General features: G+C 35.4%; 1 protein-coding gene across 2 annotated transcripts in view; it reads right to left on the bottom strand.

The window, feature by feature from the left end:
• Window positions 1-24,304, bottom strand: part of KIF20B (kinesin family member 20B) — a 69,648-nt gene that overhangs the window by 15,605 nt on the left and 29,739 nt on the right. For both annotated transcript variants that reach the window (XM_003255206.3, XM_003255207.3), the window contains exons 19-26: window positions 22,646-22,799; window positions 17,126-18,362; window positions 16,650-16,788; window positions 11,858-11,977; window positions 9,849-9,909; window positions 5,088-5,213; window positions 3,874-3,998; window positions 1,881-2,036 (exon numbers count right to left, since the gene is read on the bottom strand). In XM_003255206.3, the coding sequence (XP_003255254.2) occupies window positions 1,881-2,036; window positions 3,874-3,998; window positions 5,088-5,213; window positions 9,849-9,909; window positions 11,858-11,977; window positions 16,650-16,788; window positions 17,126-18,362; window positions 22,646-22,799 (2,118 nt within the window). The remainder of the gene's footprint in view (window positions 1-1,880; window positions 2,037-3,873; window positions 3,999-5,087; window positions 5,214-9,848; window positions 9,910-11,857; window positions 11,978-16,649; window positions 16,789-17,125; window positions 18,363-22,645; window positions 22,800-24,304) is intronic.

Below are 24,304 nucleotides of genomic sequence, written 5' to 3' on the forward strand. Positions count from 1 at the left end.
GATTATAAAGAAACATATGAGAGAAAAGAGTAAATTAGCTTTCCCTAGGATTACAAATTCAAAGTGGGATTACTTGCTGGCATTGCTACCAGAGAAACCACTGGTTTGGAATTGGAGCAACTGTGACAGGCTTCTGTTTTGATATTACTTATTGCCTCTTACCACTGGGTCAGGAAGGTTGGGTGATAGGTATACAGGAATTCTATCTGCTAGTTCTGTAACTTTCCTGTAAATAAAATGATTTCAAAAAAATTTATTCTGTAAATAAAATGATTTCATAAAAAAGTAAACTTTTTTATGGGAGCAAATTTACACCATGTGACATGAGGACAGAGCATTCAATGGTAGACTCTCTAGCTTCAGAAAGGACACATACTTCAACCAAGGGCTTGATTTCTGGAGTAGAATACATGTATGGTCTGGAGTTTAGCAAGCATGCTGGAAAGTTTAGCTCACAACAGCCTCATTTTAATAAAAACTGGCCAACTCTGTTCAATATTCAATGTTAAAAGCAGCTTTAAAGCTAGGGAGGAAAAAAAGTGGAAAAACCGTCCTTACCTTATTGAAAATGAACATTTCAGGCCGGGTACAATGCACAGTGGCTCACACCCATAATCCCAACACTTGGGGGAAGCTGAGGCAGGAGGACTGCTTGAGACCAGGAGTTTGAGACCAGCCTGGGCAACACAGCAAGTCTCTGTCCCTACAAAAAAATAAAAAATTTACCTAGGTGTGGTGGCATGTGCTTGTAGCCCCAGTTACCTGGGAGGCTGAGGTGGAAAGATTGCTTTTGCCCTGAAGTTTGAGGCGGCAGTGAGCCATGACTGCACCATTGCATTCCAGCCTGGGTGACAGAACAAGACCTTGTCTCTTTAAAAGAGGAAAGGGAAAGGGAAAGGGAAAGGGAAGGGGAAGGGGAAGAGGATGGGCACGGGGAAGGGAAAGGAGAAAGGAAGGAAAGGGAGAAGAAAAGGGAGAAGGAAAAAGAGAAGGACGGGGAGAAGGAAGAAGGACAGGATGAAAAAAGGAAGAAGGAAAGGAAAAAAGAAAGGGGAGAGAGAGGAGGGGAGGGAAGGAAAGCAGGGAGGGAAGGAAAGAAGGAAGGGAGGGAAGGAGCGAAGAAGGGAGGGAGGGAGGGAGTGAAGAAGGGAGGGAGGGAGGGAGGGAGGAAGGAAGGAAGTCTTCCAGTTTTTATAGGAAAGTTTAACTGTTTTTAGTCAAATGCAGTCATAAAAAAAGGAAATGCCAACAGATGACAATATGATACTGCCAAGTTACTATTTTTATAGACACTGGTTTTTCATTTTAAAATGATATTTGTTGCTCAATAGCTTTCCTCGGATTAACGATAACATTTAACTTCTTTTTTCTGATTGCCAACATTGCATGTCAAACAGACTAAGTGCCAATTAGAAAAAAAGAACAGGCTAAGACAGAATCATTACAAGACCTACAGCTAGTAAATGTAAAACTGAAGGTCATTTTTACTGTATATATAGTCTTTTAGAAACTATTTAGGTGACTTTATGTGATAAAATGTACACAATATTAGAATCTACAGTTCAAAATGCAGAAAGTTTTAAAATATAATAGGGAATACTCCGTAACGGTCAAAAGGAGGAGATTTTTAACTTCAGTATCTAGACAGTAAGAAGCAATAAGGTATTCTCCCAACATGCTAAATCAACTGAAACAAGTTAAAACAAGAACATTAGTGAATGTCAAGATAAACTGGCTCAGAAAAGTTATCTTATAAAGATGACAACTTGCCTTTAAAAAACCAAAAACAGAAAACCATGTAGAAACTGTTAATTCCAGAAATACATTTAACACACCAAGGAAAGTAGGTGAAACACATCAAAGACACAATTGTCACTAACCATTTCATTCTGTTGCTTTAAAAAACGCTCCCTGTCCTCAGCATATTTTTTCATCTCTTTATTTCGTATATTCTCTGCTTCTTTCACTTGAGTAATAAACATCATTTTTTCTTCTAACCATTTCTTTCTATCAGCATTATATTTCTGTTCAGACTCCTATATATATAAATGGTATAAGTTATTATCACATGCCTACAAAGTAGTCAATACATGTTTCTATAACATTTTCATACAATCCATTACTTTTCACCTCTATAAAAACTTTAAATGTTTCACTTTAAACAATGACAAGATCAAAGCTTCAGATTATTTAAAAAATAATAAAATAACTGGTTTGCTCTCCTTAATGCATTTCCTTTATAAATTTATTTTGCTATGAAGTCTATTTAAATACTTTTATCAGTGACCTTAAGAAAAAATAAACAATTCAAATTTCTGAAACAGTTAAATTGACTCAAATCTTCCTAAACGCCAAGAGAATAAAAGACTTTGTTTGTGGTGGTCATTTCTAACTGGATGGTTCTAAAAATAAAATATTCCTGGGCCTACAAGATGCCAAATAAAAAATAACTTGTGCAACAGGATATTTATTAAAAGAACATCCAAAAGAGCTGGACAGAGAATACTGCTGATCAGTAATTTTCAAACTGGTACCACAGATTCTTTGGGTTCAGAGGCATTTAATAATATATACAAAAAACCCAAGTAGAACTTCATTTGAAATAAAAATAATAATACCACTTAAAAAACTTCTAGGCTGGGTGCGATGGCTCACGCCCATAATTCCAGCAGTTTGGGAGGCCGAGGTGGGCGGACCACGAGGTCAGGAGATCAAGACCATCCTGGCCAACATGGTGAAACCCCGTCTCTACCAAAATACAAAAAAATTAGCCGGGTGAGGTGGCGTGTACCTGTAGTCCCAGCCCTTACTCGGGAGGCTGAGGCAGGAGAATCGCTTGAACCCAGGGGGTGGAGACTGCAGTGAGCCGAGATTGCGTCATTGCACTCCAGCCTGGCGACAGAGCAAGATTCTGTCACCAAAAAAAAAAAAAAAAAAAAAAAGAAAACTTCTAAAATCACTATATTACAAAGTATGGCAGTCCATTCCAGGATTACAAAGTTTATAATCTACACTAATGTGATTATATCATCTTAGAACAATGCAAAATACACAAATACTTTTTAATGCAAACATTCTCAATACAGTTGATACACTTTTTTCATAATATTTATTTTGTTCTGCTTTTGGAATTTCACAATGAAAAGGGTAAATTCTAGAATATATAATATGTAACAAAAAAAGTAGTTTTTTGTATTTGTTTTCAGCATATGTTTAATATACAGCTAGAATTTTAAAAAATTCAGATGCAGCCCATCTCCCAAAACTATTATTATTATGTTTCCTTCAATCCTACAGCTTCTGTTATGAATGCCACTTCTAATAAAATGTACAAAATATAATAGTATTTGGTAAATCCTATGAAAAAAAAGTTTCCCCCATATGTTGTATGTTAAAGCTGAACAAGAAAAAAACACACACAAATAGAATATCTTCTATATGGTATAGTTTTATATGTGTTCAGATATACAATTCTATTCCAATTTAATAATTAAACTTTGAAGAGATTTATAGTAATCAAAACAATTCTCCTGATGGTCATTTTCTCCACAGCAGTATTTGATGAGTAAGAAGTTTTAAGGAGTAGAAAAATGGGCACAAGGACATTAGAAGCAGTGGTTTAAGAATTAAATATGTAAAATATAAAACTGAGGACCCAATCACTATATTTCACTGGCACTTACTAGGCTGTATCTTGGAATTTCTTCCCCATGTCATTTCAATGTGCATTGAAAAGTTATATTTACATATTAACATTTGCCAGGTATTATTTCACCCATATCTAAGTTAATTACAAAATATAAAATACTGAATTCTCTTATTAGAAATATAAGGCAGATACATTCATACATAAAAACATATATAAAGTCACACCTGTAACTCATCTTGAAGATTACTGAGCTTTCCAAGCACATCTGTGTTGTCCTCATGTTCTTTATTTGACCTTTGATTGTTTTTGGTTTCCAAATCATTGCATTTTTCCTTCCATTTTTCCAATTCTGATTTGAAGACATAAAATTATGTTTTAAGGCATATGCAAAAGTTATACCATGTAGAGATACACTTGACATGGGCTACAGACACAAATCAGTAGAGCCCAGATAAAGAACACAGACCAAGATGGAACTGAGGCTATTCTATAGTTTAAGTTTTAGGAGTTCTTACTGAATTCTTAGTGAAGAGGAACTACAGGAATCCAATGAATAGTATTCACAGTATAGTATAATAAATTCATTGTCAACCTTATTATACAGAAAACTTCATGCAGTTCTCAAGAAAAAAGTTTTCTATGGCCATGAAAGTGGCTAGAAAAGTATGAAGTCACATAGACTCACTGTCCTCATCCTTATCACCATTTCATCCACCAAAATACAGTTATAATAGAGTTTTAGGGTTTACAAAGTACTATTACATTTTTTCATCTCATCTGATCTTGATAAGAATAATGTGCAATATGAATCTTCAAGTCAGATGATTTTAAAAAAAGAATAATGTGCAATAATATATATGGCATTATCATCATCAACCACATTTTACAGATGAGGAAAATTAGGCTGAGTAAGCACAAGTACCCTGCCAAGGTTATATATAAAATGGCATAGACAATTTCTTAATTCTAAATTTCTTGCCCTTTCTACAAAAATCACACATAACATTTTTATTAGTAAATGTTATATTTTTCCATATACTCTAGAAAAACTCTGATGGTATTCTGAAAGCAATGAAATCAAAGTATTTATTGAGATCAATATACAAGATAATGCTAAAACCCTGACAAAGGCGAAACTCAGTTGAAAGCTTACTCTTAACATCTAGGGAACATTGCAAGTTATCATCCATAACTTGCAATTTATAATTCGTAAGTTATCATGCAGTGTCCTTACTCCTTCTTTACTGCATATAATTTTACTAAAACAATTTTCATCACAGTGGAAAATGACAAGTAATATGACATTCAAAAAACACCAAATACTTTTCCATTATGAATCACTGAAAATACATACTACTTTAACAAGGGAAGAAATCTAGGAAATTTTTTTTAAAAATGAATAAGTATATTTAGAGAAATGTAAGCAATCTTGTTTTACCTGTGGCCAGCCTTTCAACTTCCTCTAATTTAGCCTCAAGCACTTGATCTTGTTCTACCTGAGTTTGTTCCTGTTCTTCTAGTGTCATTCGCATGTCTTCAATTATTTTCTCTTTAACATTTAGATCTAAAAATTGGGGGAGAACATTTTAGAACTTAATAGCCTCTAGATATCCAATTTTTCTTAAGTTGTTCTAAAATTAAAACACATTTTTATTAACTGTAATAGAATATTAGTTCCATATAGGCAGAAACTTTGTCTTATTCATCAATGTCTACAACAGTACTAGTATATATGACATACTAGATATATATTTGGTGTAAAGATGGATGCTTGGATGATTCCAAGAGTGGATGAATGGAAAAAAGTTTTTTCAGGTAAAATTAACAATTTCTAATACAATTAAACTATTCCAATACAACTATTACTATAAACATAAATCTTAGGATTTAGGGGTGAAAAAACATTATTTGGCAAAATACTTATTTTCAGTGTTAATATTCTCCGATCAAACTAAAACCTTTACCTCCTAAAACTAAAAAAGCTCAATCCCAATTTGAACTATTTTTTAAATCTCAAGTAGTTACTTTTTCTAGAAAAATATTCAGAGTCAAATATTTATTTCTATTTTAAATTTTTATTTTAAACCAGCTCCTCGGAAATGGCTTTTGAAAAGCTAGTAATAACAGCCTTCCTAAAATTGTGTCTGGCCCTTGAAGAATGACTACAGCAATTACTTGTAAGCAACTATATATTAACCCTGTCTGCAGGAAACGGATAAAGAGGGAAGATCAGTTTGTTGCCTCTGGTGATGGCACCTAGTAGCAGGGCTCATTTCAGAGAATTCTTACCAACTATTACTGATGTCAGAGGTGATAAAGCTATAAATGCATAGCTCAATCTCAGGCTGCTTTTAGTAACACAAATACCCAAAGATGGCTCCCTCAAAGTGCACATAAAGCAAAGGTGAAACAAACTAAACAGTAAGAGAAAACTGTATGAGCAGTTTTTAGTATTTTTCCATTGATACAGGCTTTCAGGTGTGCTAGTAAAACAGAATTCCTCCTAGGATTGAAGTCACCTTCATATTATCATATAAATCTCTTTCAAAAAGCATGATTTTCAAATATATTCATATTACACAATTAATTATAATTTTATTCAAAGAATTCCCTCCCTCTTACACTTTGCATTTTTGACTCTAAACTGAGGACTAGAAAAAGAATTTACAAATCTAGTTATCAATTAAAAAATTCCCAGAACACCAATGATAACCTCACTAATGGCTAGTCACCTATTATTTGAAAGCTAGCAAACTAGAGCAGTAAAGGCAAAAAGATAATTATTTAATCAGTCATTGACTCCAGTAATTTACATTTTATTTCAGGAAAGAACCCCCAAATACACACCAAAATACACAACTGATAAAATGGAAAATAAAGCAAAGAAGTCTGAGATAGACATCTCATCATAGCTATCTAAAGATATTATCAAAGGATAGCTATGAGCAATCATAGTGAAATAAATGACTATTAAATGAACAAGCAATCAAGTGCTGCACATTCAGCACTTGCTTACCATTCCCAAGAAAATTAAAAATATAAGTTTACCAAAAAACTTGCATATAAATGTTCATAAAAGCCAAAAGTGGAAACAACCCAAATGTCTATCAACTGATACATAAAATGTGGAATATTATTCAGCCATAGCAAGGAATAAAGTACTGATACATACACAATATGGATGAAACTTGGAAACATTATTCTAAGAAGAGTCAAACACAAAAGGCCATATATTGTATGAACTGACTTAACAGGAAATGTCTATAATAGGCAAATTCATACAGATAGAAAGTAGATTAGAGGCTGATAGCAGCTGGAGGGAAGGGGTGAATGGGGAATGATTGCTGATGGGTACAGGGTTTCTTTTTGAAGTGACAATGTTCACTTTTTTGTCACTTTACGTTACTATAAACATACAGTAATTAGATAGTGGTGATGGTTGTACAATTTTGTGAATAGAAAGTACTAAAGCCCACTAAACAGTACACTTTTAAAAGGTAAATTTTATGTTACATGTATTAGATCTCCATTGTTTAATAATTCAATATTAAAGATAGGTAAGTGAAAGGCATTCTGTAAATAAATAGAAATTTAGAAGGCAGGGAAAGCCTTAAGAGTTAAAGAGATGGTTTTGTTTGTTGTCTGTTTGTAGGGAAATGTCTCAGACACAACTAAAATCACAGGAGCATTTTCTCTCTAAAGGAAAAAATAATTTAAAAAAAAGATGATGACATCTTAATCAGGCAAGTTGCCAGAGTGGCTGAGACTCACTCTGAGAGAAAAGTGTTAACTAGTACAGAATAGATCATAAAAGCTGAGACAAGAGAGTTTCAAAAGGTGAGAGGGGCTATAGATTACCTTTAATTTAGAAAACATACACATACAATAAATGCTACTTTATAAATATAACTGAGGAAAAGAATAGTATACAATAACACCAAAATAATAAAAAGCAGGGATTGCAAAATGCTGACAGATTTTAACATATGTAGGTTACAAGTGACTTAGAAGCATAGAAAAGGTGGAAGTCAGATTAAAAATAGTCACGATGGGCCTATGCCATACTTCTCCATATTTGGCAAAGAAAACAAAAATTAAAATATGATAAAAACTATAGGGCAACCTGGTCCAAGGGTAGACTTTTCCAGAATATCTAGGATGTGTCCACATTCACCAACAGTGACAAAGGAGCCAAAGTAAAGGGGAATCCTAAAAGATAGCTATGAACAATTTCCTATGAAACAGGAGATGTTAGGGTGACAAGGCCTAAGAAAGGCAGAAGAAAACAGTACTGTGTGCAGAGATATATTTTCACATCCAAGTTATCCATCCAAGTTAACCCCACCAATGTACAAGTCAGCTAAATAAGTAATAATCTGGTTGTCTTACCCTTTCTTTTGTTGCCCAAGTACAAATAACATGGATTAGTAAAGAGAGTCTGAGACTTAAGAGTGAAGCACACCTGGGTTCAAATCCTAGTTCTCTCACTCACAGAACAAAGAAGTTAAGGGGTAATGAGGAGGAGAGGAGTCTGTATCATTTTAAAAACATAAATACGTATTATCTATAAAAGAAATTTTGTGGCCAGGCACGGTGGCTCAAGCCTGTAATCCCACCACTTTGGGAGGCCGGGGTGGGTGGATCACCTGAGGTCAGGAGTTTGAGACTAGCCTGGCCAACATGGCAAAACCCTGTCTCTACTAAAAATACAAAAATTAGCCAGGCATGGTGGCTGGTGCTTGTAATCCCAGCTACTCAGGAGGCTGAGGCAGGAGAATCACTTGAACCAGGAAGGCGGAGGTTGCAGTGAGCTGAGATTGTGCCACTGCACTCCAGCCTGGACGACAAGAGCGAATCTCCGTCTCAAAAAAAAAAAAAAAGTAATTTTGTAATATTTCAAACAACAAATCAATACAATCTGAGTAAGAAAAGCATAATTCATAATTCAGCACCTAGGATTTGAATCTAAATTATTAAGCAGCTTTTTAAAACTTTTTTAAAATACACATTTTAATTTAATTTTAAAGATACTTTATTTGAAGTTTATTCTTTACACAATTTCATCCAGAAATCTACGCCATTCATTGTGACCTACATAAAACTTTGACTGGCTTTATTTTTCACAAAATACTGGCCATTACAAGAAATCAATGTTGCTTTGAGTATTTATTTTATTTTTCTAAGAATAAGCTTTAAATTAATAAATTATTCATTAGAATCACTACTTTTCACTTCTGATAAAGCTGCATCTTATGTTGCCCTCACTTCCCTTCAGAATTTTCAAAGGAAATGTTAACCAATTGTTATTGCAACTACCTGTTTTGTAATCATTTTAGTACTGGAAGTGATATGGGAGGCAGGCAGGGAAGTGCTGGGTACAGAAAGGCAGGGTCCCTGGCGAAGGCTCCACCCTCGGGCCTGTGCCCACAGACCTAAGTGAGGACAGGCACTCCTGGCTGCACACCCAAATGTTGCATTTTTCAAGACCACCCTGGCCTGCCATGCCCCCATCCTGTGCCTATAAAAACCCTGAGACCCTGGCAGGCACACACACAAGCAGCTGAACATCTAGAGGAACACACTGGATGAACACACCAGCAGACACCAGCAGATGCTGGCAGGCCATCTACTGTGAGACGACACGGAATTCGGTTGGGGGCAGTCAGAGGACAGTCCGGCCGCCCAGGGGAAGACCACCTTCCCGCTCCATCCCCTTCTGGCTCCCCATACATCTGCAGAGAGCTACCTCCACTCAATAAAACCTTGCACTCATTCTCCATGCCCATGTGTGATCCAATTTTTCCAGTACACTAGAGCAAGAATCCCAGGATACAGAAAGCCCTCTGTCCTTGCAATAAGGCAGATGGTCTAGAGCAAGAATCCCGGGATACAGAAAGCCCTCTGTCCTTGCAATAAGGCAGATGGTCTAATTGAGCTGATTAACGCAAGCCGCCTGTAGACGGCTAGGCTGAAAAAACACCCTGTAGAACATGCCCACTGGGGCTTCAGGAGCTGTAAACACTCAACCCTAGATGCTGCCATGGGGTCAGAGCCCGCACTCAAGACCTGCCTGTCTGCATGCTCCCCCTAGGGGTTTGAGCTGCAGGGCACCAATGAAGCAAGCCACACCCCCATCGCATGCCCTGTGAGGGGAATAAGGGAACTTTTCCAGTTCCAGAAGTACAAACTTGTTCCTGACCTTTGCATGCTCTCTCATACTGTTGTATAGCTTCTTCCACTTTCTGATTATTTAACTGCTCCTACAAATTGAAAGAATATGAATTAAATGCAAATTAACTTAAAAACACAATATTTAACAGTGGATCTTGAAAACAGGGCTCAATATTAAGTTTGAAATCAGTCTCCTATATAGCTGGTATACCAGCTGGTACCAGTCTCAAGCTTCCAACCGTCTTTCATCTTGGAGAAAAGGGTAGGGTGAGAGCAGAGGAAAGAAGAAGTAGAGATTGCAGTGAGCCAAGATTGCAGCGAGCCGAGATCGTGCCACTGCACTCCAGCCTGGCGACAGAGCGAGACTCCGTCTCAAAAAATAAAAATTAAAATTAAAAAAATTAAAAACACTTCATACTTCTTTATTTATTTATTTTTGAGATGGAGTCTCCCTCTGTCACCCAGGATGGAGTGCAGTGGTGCAATCTGAGCTCACTGCAACCTCCACCTCCCGGGTTCAAGCGATTCTCCTGCCTCAGCCTCCTGAGTAACTGGGATTACAGGCGTGTGCCACCACGCCCGGCTAATTTTTGTATTTTTAGTAGAGACGGAGTTTCACTGTGTTGGTCAGGCTGGTCTTGATCTCCTGACCTTGTGATCCGTCTGCCTCGGCCTCCCTAAGTGCTGGGATTACAGGCGTGAGCCACTGTGCCTGGCCTATACTTTTAATCTAAATTATGACCCGGTTATTTTACTTACTCAACGTCTTAGATAAATGTTTTCTTACAAACCACAAAAAGCAGAAACAAGGGAAAATGAAGTTCTACTGTGTATTTAACATAGAAGGAACAAGAAAAACCATTAAAAGCTTCCTCACTGGTAAACTTAAACTCAAAATGAAGGAAAAAAAGAGCTCTCCACCCCTTTTACCTCGAAAGTAGCTGCAAGATTGGAAAAAAATAAGCCTTAAGAGGCAAGATTAAATTATGGGGACCAGATATCCTACACTTCTAATTTTAACTTATCATGTAATCCAAACTTCACCCCCAATCTCATCTAATGTCACCACTTTCTCATCACTTTGTAAGTCTTAAGAGTGAATCACTACGGAACATGGAGATCTCGAATCCTATTGTTACAGAATGCTTTATTATGATTACATTCAGTTAAGAATTAAAATCATGTATTTATACCTGAATATTCATTAGTTTGCTTCATTTAAAAGCAAACATGAAAATAATATAACAAATGTATTTTTTTTATTGTTGCCTCATCCATTTGGTTGATATCAAGCAAAAAATAACCATATACAATAAAGGGATTTTGCCTTTTAAGTATCATTTTTAAAAGGAATTTGTTGTAAGACCTAGACTATTTTTGTTTTTTCCATTTTATTTCAAAATAATTTTAGCTTTGCAAGAGTTCCAAAGAATTTAGCTTCCCCTAATGTTATCATATTACACTACCATGGTACATTTATCAAAAACCAAGAAATTAACATTGGTATACTACTATTAATTACACTCCAGACTTCACCATCGTTCACCAGTCTTTACTTGTCCTTAATGACCCTGACACTTTATATTTCATACTGGTCAAGCACTAAGTAGAACATCCTCAGTTTGGGTTTGTCTGATGTTTTCTCATGAAGAGACTGAGGTTATAAATTTAGGGAAAGAATACCAAAGAGGGGATGTGCCCTTCTGGTCACATCAAACCAGGAAGCACACAGCATCAATATGACTAATGGTAATGTTATTCTTAAACACTTGGTTAAAGTGGTATCTGCTAAGTTTCTTCACTATAAAGTTATTATTTTTTCTTTTCCATACTCTATTTGTTAGAAGAAAGTCACTATCAGCCTACTTAATTTTATCTTTTTTTTTCTTTTTTGCCTATTTAATTTTAAACAATTTATTTCTAGATTCTAGAAAAAGTCAAAACAGGATGTTATTAAAAACAAACTTGTACATTTCTGTACACTAAAATATACCAAGAGAATGCATTTAAACCATCTTTAAAAACAAAACTGTTTACCTTGAGTTGCTGAATGGTTCGCTGTTTCATATCTAATTCCTGAGAACACTGGTTTTTCTTTTTCTCCAGTTCATTAATTTTAATCCTCAGTAATTTCTCCTCATTACGCATTACAGATACCTACAAAACAATGTTTATAAAACAAATGGAATATTTTAAAAATACTAATTGCTTTTTGTTATTGAAGATTCATGGCAACTACGTTCAAAGATTCACATCCTTCACAGCCTAGAAGAAAAATGACAGATTCTAATATACTAATCAAACACACTATAGCTTCAAATTATTAGAAAATGTTTTAATACTCTAATGAAGAATGCATATGAAAAACTCAATTTCTCGTTCCATTATTTTAAGAATCCCAAACTTTTTAAGTTCTCTTAAAAAAGAATCATCATAACATCTATACATAATAGGAAAATAATTAGCAAGGAAAAATAAAGATATTCTGAGAGAAAAATACTGATTCAAATTTCCAAAGTTTATTGAGTAATATAATCCAGGAATACAAGAAAAACTTTAAAAGCTAATAATGACATGCAGGGAATAAAATGGAACAATCACAAAATCAAAAGGTACCCAGGCAAGTGAGGGTCAATTGATTTCTGCTGTTGCCGGTAATCTAATTCCATAAACATAGGGAAATCGAGGTACTATGGACTAATATATAATTCCTCACCCAAAAACACTAATATAGGTACATCCTTATACTAGTTTCCATCATACCAACCCTCTCTGAAACCTTTCAGTTCTAACTGGCAGCAGAGCCTTCTCTTCTATTCCCTTGTGGAGCTTTACTGCCAAAACTCCATTTTCACACTCGCTAGAGAGCTCAAAAATGGAAGGAAATTAAATGAAAAGATGCCCCATAAAAAGCATAGAGAAGGCCAGGCGCGGTGGCTCACGCCTGTAAATCCCAGCACTCTGGGAGGTGGAGGCAAGTGGATCACGAGGTCAGGAGATCAAGACCATTCTGGCTAACACAGTGAAACCCCGTCTCTACTAAAAATACAAAAAACATTAGCTCGGCATGGTGGCACGTGCCTGTAGTCCCAGCTACTCGGAAGACTGAGGCAGAAGAATCGCTTGAACCCGGGAGGTGGAGGTTGCAGTGAGCTGAGATCACGCCACTGCACTCTAGCCTGGGCAACAGAGTGAGACTCCGCCCAAAAAAAAAAATCCCTTATTATAGTAGCTCAGAGTGGTATGGTTTCAGAGGATTCTTACATTGTTTTAAGCTTTATGTTCCCATAATACATACATGATAATCACAAATTCATAATATTTTATTTTGTTTAAAAATATGAGGCTTCAAGTAATAAACACCATCTTCATCAACTATATAACTAACAATAATAGAGGCTATGTGCTGCACAAAGATGCATGTAAGGACTGCCTCAGTTTCCATTCTGGCTCTAGCACTTACTACTGAGTGAACTTAGACAAGTCTTATTAAGACTAAGACAAGTGAACTTAGACAAGGACAAGTTCCCCCTTATCCACAGGGGATATGTTTCAAGATCCCCAGTGGATACCTGAAACATTGGATAGTATTTGAAGATCCACAGTGGCCAGTATTGAACCCAGATGCCATCAATCGAAACACACTTCTGTTTGCATCCTCCACCCACAAATTTAATGCCTTTTCCATCTTAGCTAAGCAATTATCATGAATTGTGGCCATAACTTTTGCAGTGAGGTGCACCAGCAAAACTAACATAAATTTCTTTTTCCTTCTTCACAATTTCACAGATGGAAGATTTGTTCTTACCACAGATCTTAGCAACCTCAGATTACAATTTTTTCCTTTATTTATTAAGTTAAGAACTTTTACCTTTTCATTTAAAGGAAGCCATTTACAACAACGTTTTGGCTTATCTGAATTGCCAGCATCACTACTTTTGCATGTTGGGACCATTATTAAGTAAAATAAAAGTTACTTGAACACAAACACTGTCCCTGATACCATGACAAGTGATCTGATAATTGAGATGCCTAAGTGATTAACAGGTAGCACTAACAACGTGGATATGCTAGGCAAAGGGATAATTCCAACTCCAGGCAGGACAGGATGGCACAAGCTTTTGACCCACTACTCAGAATGACCTGCAATTGAACTGTTTATTCCTGGAATTTCTATTTAGTATTTTCAGCTCATGGTCGGCCACAGGTAACTGAAACCACAGAAAGCAAAACTGCCAGTAAAGGGAGACTACTGTATCTCTCAATGTCTGTTTTCTTATCAACAAAATGGAAGTTAAAAACAGTGTCTATACCCGATATTGTGTGAGGATTAAGATAATAAGTCAACTCAGCATAGTAGCTGGCCTAGACTAAATTGCTACAATTATTATCATTTGCTTTAAAACTACACATTTGAGAAATAGAAAATACTCTTAATACCCATCACTAGAATAATGTTAAATAGTCATCTATATGAGGGGGATTCCCAACCTCCTGGCCACAGACAAGTACTGATCCATAGCTTGTTAGGAACTGGGCCACACAGCAGGAGGTGAACGGCAGGCAAGGGAGTGAAGCTTCATCTGTATTTACAGCCACTCCCCATCGCTCACATTACAGCCTGAGCTCCGCCTCCTGTCAGATCAAGAGAGGCATTAGATTCTCATAGGAGTGCAAACCCTATTGTGAACTCTGCATGCGATGAACCTAGGTTGCGCATTCCTTATGAGAATCTAATGCCTGCTGATCTGCCACTGTCTCCCATCACCCCCAGATGGGACCATCTAGTTGTAGGAAAACAAGCTCAGGGCTCCCACTGATTCTACATTATGGTGAATTGTATAATTGTTTCATTATATATTACAATGTAATAATAATATAAAGTGCACAATAACTGTAATGTGTTTGAATCATCCTTTAAGCAGCCAGCCCCCACCCTGGTCCATGGAAAAACTGTCTTCCACAAAACCGATCGTTGGTACCAAAAAGGCTGGGGACTGCTATCTATACAATAAAACATTACTTGAAAAGAGATACCTCTATAAGTAGCAATAAAAAAGACTTTAACAATACAATAAATTTAAAAGTAGCTAGGGCATGGTGGCACACCTGTAGTCCCAGCTACTAGGGAGGATGAGATGGAAGGATCACTTGAGCCCAGGAGTTCAAAGTTACAGTGAGCTATGATCACGCTACTGCACTCCAGATTGGGTGACAGAGTAAGACCCTGTCCCAAAACAAAATAAATAAACTTAGAAAAAAGAGCCCCCTTTTAATCACACCTGAATTTATGCTAATGAAATTACTTTGAGTGGAGGCTCCTTTGAAATAGCTTAAGGGTAGGGCTACTCACCAAAAGACCAAAAATGATTAGAGTTGGAAATTTCAGTCCCACCCACCAAACTCTGTGGAAGAGAGGAGGGTTGGAGATTGAGTCATGAAAACTATTATACAGTGAGGTTCAGACAGTGTCCCACTTGGTGAGCACACTGAGGTCTTAGGAGGGTGGTACACCCAGAGAGGGCACAGAAGCTCTGCACCACGCTCCGTCCCCCTTAACTTGTCCTGTGTATCCCTTCTATTTGTCTGTTCTTGAGTTGTATCCTTTATAATAAACCAGTAAATTAAAAAAAAAAAAAAAAATGCAAAATAAAAACTACATACTCTTTTTTAAAAAAAAAAAAAAAAAGCACAATTAAAATGAACAAATGACTTCAACAGAGCAGAAACTGGGATAGACAAATAGCAAATAAAAATATGAATAGAAGCTGTACTTCATTAGCAATCAAAAGAATGCAAATTAAAACTACCATGAGATAACCCTTCAAATCCTCTGACCCAGTAATTCCCCATTTGGTATATAAACTTTTGCATATGTGTACCAAGAGCATATAGAAGATATTTGCATTATTGCTATGGGCAAAAGATTATTAATAAACAATCTAAATGGTCATCAACAAGAGACTAAATAAATTGCGCTAAGTCACACAACAGAATACTATACAGAGGTGAAAATGATTAATTACGACTGTACAAAATCAATCTCAGAAATATGATGTAAAAAATAAAAGTCTGAGAAGAAAATACTGTTTAGAGATTAAAAAAATATATTTAAATTATATTTTTTAAAGTTTAGATGAACACAACATTCAGTAGTCACTTTTACAGTGGTAGAAACAGCATTTGTTGTATTAATATTTGTCAGACCTTACACATTTAAGTATTCTTTGGTAACTACCTCAAAGTAAAAAAAAAAAAAAAAAAAGTGCTCCAATCTTTAGAGAAGGTCTAAGTACAATAGAAAATGAACTGGTCATAAAAGAAAAAGGGAAGGAGGGAGAAGTGCAGAAAAAGAAAGAAATTGGTAACATTTGATGCTGTGAAGGTAAACTTGACAGCTCAAAGGAGTGGGAAGTATTTCTTTCTCATTGTATACACCTATTATATTTCAAATTTGGAATAATGTGATTGCATTCCCTATTTAAAAATTAAGTTAAAATAAAAACTAAAAAATCATACTGCACATTCTCCTAAGTACTATCTGTAAGCAAGCTGCTTTCCACTTTTTTGTAAGGACTTACATTTAGCAATTCTTAAAGAAGAAAAAGGCTAATCTTTCATAAGGCACATATGTCTCTTAATGTTGTACATTCTTCAGCTTGTTTAAATCAGCTAAATTTTCTCTCGTGAAGTAACTGTTCTTGTAATTTTAAGAAAAATTATAAAGTGATAAATGTTCTATTCAATCCTAAGATTAATGTCTAAGTTTGATATATAAGGAAAACAATCTTTATCATAAACTGGCCACATAACTTTTCAAATAACCTACCTCTTTCTGTACTTGCTCAATCTGCTTTTTGGCATCATTCAGTTTCTCTTTCAGGTCAGCATAATCTTCTTCCTTCCTCTGAAGATCTGCTTTCAGATTCTGGGTACAAGCAGAGCTTGCAGAGAGTTCCTCTTTCAATCTAAACAACATAAACCACTTTTCTATGGTAATGCATCATTAACTGCTTAGGACCATACATGTGAAATGGTAACAATCTTTACAAAACTACATCTTTTCACAAATTTGGAATATCCAAACTATGAATGAGTTCTTCAGAAAAGATTTTATATGATTTTTATAAGCTGATCTTTTTCATATAACCTATGGTCCAAAGGTTTATATGGATGAAGTACAAGTTTTTCACCCATCATATATGCTACGCTTTACCAGATTAAGTATGACTATCTAATTTTTTTAAAGCTGCATAGCAAAATGCTTTGTGTATTTTAAAGTATTTTGAATAACATTTAGCTTACTTTTCTGTTTCTTGCCTGTTGGTTTCTTTTTCTTCTTCTTTTAATTGAAGTAAATGCTTCATATCTTGCAAATTATTTGTTAATTGTGTGATTTCTTCTTTCAGCTTGACTTCCTCTACACTTAAATCTTTGGTGTTTTTGATAGAATCCTGAAGATGTGCTTGAAATTCCTTCAAATTTCTTTCTAGCTTTAAGATGATAGATTCCTTTTCCAAAATGTCTTGTTCTAACTTGGCTGAATGACTACGTTCAACTTTCTGAGTCTCTAAAATTGTTTCAAGTTCCTTTATTTTTGCCTTATAGCAAGTAACACCTTGTGTAAATTCTGAAAGCGCTCTCTTTCCTTCAACTACATGCTGTATTTGTACACCAAGAGTAGCATTTTTTTCTTGCAATTCTTCTTTCAGCTGCTGTATAAGAGTTTCTTTTTCTTTTAGTAGGTCATCTTGGTTTTTATGCTCCTTCTCCTCTACTTTTAGTCTATTGTTTTCATCCTTATAGCCTTTTACTTCTGCCTGCAATTTTTCAATTTGTTGTTCCAGTTCCTCAATCTGATGACTTTTTTTGGAGGAGGCCTTCACAATCTCTTTACATTCTTCCCAAATAGCTTCAATATTAGAGTGGAAAGAACTTTCCCTATTGGGTTCTTGAATTCGATATTCTTTAACTTGCTTACTTACCAAATAATCATTACCTAAAAGGTATAACTGCGTATTTGGCAAATTATCCTCCTCAGAACCATTTGACAGATCCCTGAGATTGAGCAAATCTATGTTTGAAATCTGAGAAACTGAATCAAGAGTACGTAGTTCGTCTATTTTCATGTGCATTAATTTTATTTGTGAAACATTATTTGTAATGCTTCTTGTAGCAGTTTCTATCTCATTTGACAATTTCATGATCTTTTCCTCCTGTTCTTGATTTTTACTTTTCTGCACATGTAATTCAGCAATTGTAATGTCATAATTTGACTGAATTTGTTGGACCTCTTTACCTAAAGTTAAATTCTTTTTTTCAGAAAGAGAAAGTTCCTGCTGAAAACGAACAATTTGTTTTTTTAATTCTGCTTTTTCTTTCTTTTCATTTTTAAGTTCATTCTCAATAGTGAGTAAAAGTGCCTTCAGTCCTTCATTATTTTCTTTTAAAACTCTAATGTCTTCATTTTCTGCAATGTTCGGTCGCACTTCTTCACTTTTCTTTTGGTCTTCAGTGACAGCTGAACTAACATGGAAAGATCCTTTAAAAATAAGAAAATTGTTATTAATCTGGCAAACCTTAATAAAACCAAAAAGTCACCACATAAGCCAATATTCAAACATACAAAACATGTAAAAGTAAACTTCTAATAAAAAAAAATAAGCTGTTGAGAAAAAAAGAAAAAACAGGTTACAAAACGTGTGGTATGAGCCCATTTACGTAAAAATTATTATTTCACAAGGTAATACAAAGTTAGCAAAGGAAGTACACCAAAATGATGGCAGCTACCTATCTCTGAGTAGCATTACCAGCTATTTCTAACTTTCAGTATTATTTATGTTTTGTACCACAAATCTTTATTATCATTTCAATATGGGACAGAGAGGAGGAGATGACGAGAAACCCTAGGCAGACACTCCATATCCTAACGAACAGTTTTAAACTACAATTATATTGTGGCTTTTACTATATTAGCGATAGGCAAATGGAGTATCTTAAATTTTCACAGCTAAAATTAGAAGGGAAATGTTAAAACTTTGGGAATTCATATAATACAGCCTTACTAGCTGTAACCATCAATAAACTGCTTCATACTACGACTGTTTCCTCAAATGTGATATACAAATAATACCACCTATCTCAAAGTTGTGAAGATCAAGATGACAAATGAGTTTATGACACTGTGCACTGGATAGATTTAACTATTAATAGAATCTGAAAATCTGTACAGAAGGATTCAACTAATTGAAAATGCATAAAATTTTGCCTTTTTCAGGCTTAATATATATATTGCTAGAATAAGGATATCCTTACCTGCCCAACTTACTCTATAGAATAATGCTAAGAGACTAAAATGAGTTAATACATAATGTAAGTTAAATGACTATGTAAATGTTGTATACATGTAAGAACTTTAACCATTATAATCAGTACAGATCAAGTTATACCCAGAACAGATAGACTATTAGCTACAATTTAATTCATAAGTTCACTCTGACAAATAAACTCGCCCCATGTAAGTGCCCAGTATAAATACTATTCTTTTAAACTTTCCTCAGACTCCATGATTAAATCTTGAAATATAATTAACAATCTTCTAGATATATAAATTTGTATCTAGATATCTTTTTATATTTCATACAATTTCCATTAAGGGTCGGATGAGTGTCTAAGATCCTCAAAACCTTACTTCAAAACAGGCCAGAATCTGACTCTTCGTTTTTAGAAATTTTTTCCTGTTTTGTTATACTTCATGGTTTGATGTTTATATGTTTACAAGTGGACTTTACAACATTGTTCTGGTACAATTTTTATGTGAATTTTCTACACGACATTGCTGTAACACACAATCAATTCCATATGTTCTTCTGACCGCCATTCACTCCCTCACTGACCATTTTTGTTTAATTAACCTGTATTTTTATGTGATATCCTTACTATGTAAGAATCAAATTCTTCATGTTTAATGATCCCAGATTTAACATGAAGTACAACGGTTACTAATCTATAAGAGCAGAAGACAATTATAAGGTAGGTTTGGCTTGAAATCCTTCTAGTTAAGAAACCTACTACTTTCCAGCCGGGCGCAGTGGCTCACGCCTGTAATCCCAGCACTTTGGAAGGCAGAGGCGGGTGGATCACGAGCTCAGGAGATCGAGACCATCCTGGCCAACATGGTGAAACCCTGTCTCTACTAAAAATACAAAAAAATTAGATGGGTGTGGTGGTGGCGCCTGTAATTCCAGCTACTCGGGAGGCTGAGCCAGGAGAATGGCTTGAACCCAGGAGGCGGAGGTTACAGTGAGCCAAGATCATGCCACTGCACTCCAGCCTGGTGACAGAGGAAGACTCTGTCTCAAAAAAAAGAAACCTACTACTTTCCATTGGTATCTAATTGACTCTAAAAAGTATATTGTACAATTTTTAATGAGTCCCGAATATTATCCTATGCATTTCAGCTCTTTATATTTTATTGAAATGTTTGTCTCTCTCATCCACTAGATTTTAAGCTCCTTGATGGCAGACTCCCTATATCTCACTCATCACAAACAATAAACCTAAATAAAATAATAATCCTAAATGTAATATTTTTGAAACTTAACTATACCACATATGTTCTTCTTTTCTATCTCTAATACATATCATGGCATAGAAAACAAATAATTTTTACGATTTTTCCAATAGTAATTTATTCTGCTTCTAGATATATGTAAATTCATGAATCTGACATATTCCAGTTACATTAATTTTGTTACTTTATGGTAACTTTTATGTTTAAAATTTTAATGTTCTCTCTTTAAACACTGAAAAACATTTATTTACACAAGAGTGATTTTCTAGTTTTATTGGAAGGAATTATCCAGGGACCTTATTAAAATGCAGATTCCTGGCACCAAAAACCAAAGATAGTGATTTGGTAAGTCTGGGATGTATTTTACATGCAACATTTTGAGAATTACTGTTCTGGGGTATTATTTTTGAAAATTTCTAGAAGTTGACAGTGACTTCTGTAATACCTTTGGGATCTTAACATATCAGTTTGTTACATTACAAAGCCCTTAACTGATAGCACTGCTGCATGTAATTGTTCCTTAAGAGCCAAACGTCAAACCTCTTGTAGTTACGAGATTCAAACCCCTAAGTTTTAGCCTGCCTCTCACAGGGTCTTGTGCATCCTAGTTGTGAGATGATAGTAGCCCATGGGATGCACATGTAATGAATCTGTTCAATGAAGAAGGCAGCACTTTTGAGATTACAAAGCTCGTTAAATTAAAATCTGCCATGCCATATACAAATGAGTTTCTATTTCTGTATATACTAATCACAGCTGAAGCTATAAGCAAAATAAAGGAAAAGCCAAAGCATTTATGAAAGGTCCCTCAGGTACTACCATAATGTGGAGAAGAAAAAACTTATGTGATTGTTTGTTCTCAAGGTTTTTTAATACCATGATCCCCCACCACCACTTTCTTTTTTATAGACAGTTTCACTCTTGTTGCCCCGGCTGGAGTGCGATGGCACAATCTCGGCTCACTGCAATCTTCGCCTCCCAGATTCAAGTAATTCTCCTGCCTCAGTTTCCCAAGTAGCTGGGATTACAGGCATGCACCACCACACCAGGATAATTTTTTGTAATTTTAGTAGGATGGGGTTTCATCATGTTGGTCAGGCTGGTCTCGAACTCCTGAACTCAGGTGATCCACCCACCTTGGCCTCCCAAAGTGCTAGGATTACAGGCATGAGCCACCATGCCCGGCCTATGACCCCTTTTGATAAATTAAAATCCCCTAGCTCTCTCAAGATACTGATTTCCCCCAGTGAGAATATGCCCCCACCCAAGAATCACTGTATAATATGGGAACCTTACCTCCCTGTCCCATCTAGAATTTATCTAGTTTTATCTTCGATACTGTATATATAAAAAACAACCTTTATTTGTAAGTCTTCATTTTTCAAATGCAATGCATGTTCTTTTTTGTTTCAATTGTCTAAATGCTCTTGAGAAGCTGTAATTGCGCAACTTCATTACAGGATTCCAAGATCTCTTTTCTTCTATATAGATTAATTTTAAAAGCTCAGTGGACAAGGTTTTATTACCTATAATTTACACTCTCCAGCCTCAAAAAGGAAGGGGTAAAATAAGGCATTATGCCTGCTGTATTTTCTTAAAAGCTGCTGAGTTTATTTTTGAAGCTTTTCTTATGTTTGCAGTTTACATTTTCCTATTTATTTCCTCAAGATTTTCAGTTTATTCTAGAGTCTACCTCCTCTAAAATTCAAACGTTTGCCCTTCTTTATATTTACAACAAACTTGCCCACTTACTCTTAAAGATTTTTTAAAAAATAATCTTCAACATGTATTATCTTTCATCAGACTGTCTCCTGGTATCACAAATACAGCTTGAATACATTTATTATTAGTAATATTTAGCTCAAAGTCTTACTGTAAAATATCCTTTTCTCCAAATGGATAAAGAATGCAAACAAAGAAAACAAAATAATGTGCTGGGATTTAGGCAGAAAATACTATATTTATAAAATCAAAGTAATGAGTTTTAACTATTATAAGCACAGAAATTATTACATAGACATGCGAAAGAAATAATAAAAGCACAATTTCTAAAAGCATATTTATTAAGGTAAAAGCTTTAACTATGCCCATCCCTAGATAGTTTATAACTTTCCAGAATAAAAATTCATGACATTTAGATTTTCTCAAGATTTTTCCTTAGACAAGTGAATGCCCCTCTGTTTGCCTTGTTCTATTTACTGGTTTAGAAATTAGCTTTCTTAAACGCCTGCTGCTGGCAGCTGAAGTAGTACCTTTCTTTGCTGGTGGTTCATCTTGCTGAAGTTCATTTTCATTTACTCTTTTTCTTTCTGAACAAATTTTAGTTTTGCTGTCCTCAGGCACTTCAACTGTTTCATTACAAATCAATTTATTGTTTATTATTAAAGATGATGTATCAGCCTTGTCCTAAAGCAAAATAAGTTAAAAATAATTCACATATAGAAAGCTACAAAAAATGTACAAATCACATAAATTACTTTCAATAGTGTACCATAAAAATTTTATTTTCAAATTTGTTGAGATATTTTCTAAGTTATTTCTTAAGTTTCGTCCTAAAATAACTGATGGCTCTAGCAAATAAGTAACATTTAGGGATAACTGGAGAATCTTAAGGAGATAAATCTCTGAAGTCACATCAGAAATGTGCTTTGAAAAGAAAAATACGAGACTCAACTATTTATTTTGTTTTGTAGCCAAAGCCTCTCAAAGATTAGCATTGTCTTAAACATTAACTCCTAGAAAAATAGTTTTGCCCTTAGCTTTAAGTCGATATATATTCAAAGATATACAGCCTACAGACAGCTTTGAAACTGAGCTTCTAGATCCGTCATTTAGACTTTTTTTTTTTTTTAAGGCAGACTGCCTCCCTTAAAAAGGCTAGCAGCAACCAAGCACAGGGGCTGGTGCCTGTAATCCCAGCACATTGGGAGGCTGAGGCCGGAGGATTACTCAAGCCCAGGAGTTTGAGACCAGCCTGGGCAACACAGTGAGAACCCGTCTCTACAAAAAATTGAAATTCCAGGTGTTGTGGCCCATGCCTGCAGTCCCAGCTACTCGGAAGGCTAAGGCAACGGGATCTCTTGAGCCCAGGAGTTCAAGGCTGCAGTGAGCCATGGTCACGTCACTGCACTTCAGCCTGGGCAACAGAGTGACGAGACCCTACCTCTAAAAAGAAAGAAAGGGGGGTATCTGAGGGAGGGGGGGAATGCCCGAAAAAAAGGGTATAATATGAATTTAGAAGAAGGGTAAAACTCAGCATTTAAGTGCAAGTCTATAGAGTAATCAAATGTATGGTAAAGGCAGAAACTTGTAGCAATCAATTTGAAAAAACAAAGTGTATGATAGAGTGCCGCTTAATCAGCAAACATTGTATTAGCAGGAGATACAGATAAAAATAACCTTTTAAAGTCATAAAGTAATGGGTTATTTAAGAAAAAAGGCAAAGTTTTTCTAGCATCTCTAAACAAAGGATGTCATAAAGAACAATCTCCATGCTTTCTCACAATTAGTCCCTTAGTGTCACTGATAAATGACAAAATCATGGGACAGGCAGATCACACCTCTGACACAGCTCCATAACAAGTCTAAGTTGTTCCTTCCCCAATCCTTAGTACCTACCAGAATGAGCCCATCATTTTTCCCCGCTTCAAAATATACAATCCTCACCAAAAATCTATCCTTCAGAAGTCATAGTTATTGAAAGGAGGGTTTTCTGCTCCCAGGGTATGCTTGGGTAGAAAAAGCAAAGAATTCAAACTAAATTTTTTCATTATTGGAAAGAGTTTGCTCTCAAGACAAGATGTGGAACAGTGACCCTAGATCAACTGTTAATCAACACAATTAGGTAAGTTCCAAACTACTTTGCATATTTTTATGTATTTAAGTGAACAATTTAAATTTAGCACACTGTA

Source organism: Nomascus leucogenys, chromosome 3 (genome assembly GCF_006542625.1).
Source record: "Nomascus leucogenys isolate Asia chromosome 3, Asia_NLE_v1, whole genome shotgun sequence".
Taxonomy (NCBI): Eukaryota; Metazoa; Chordata; class Mammalia; order Primates; family Hylobatidae; genus Nomascus; species Nomascus leucogenys.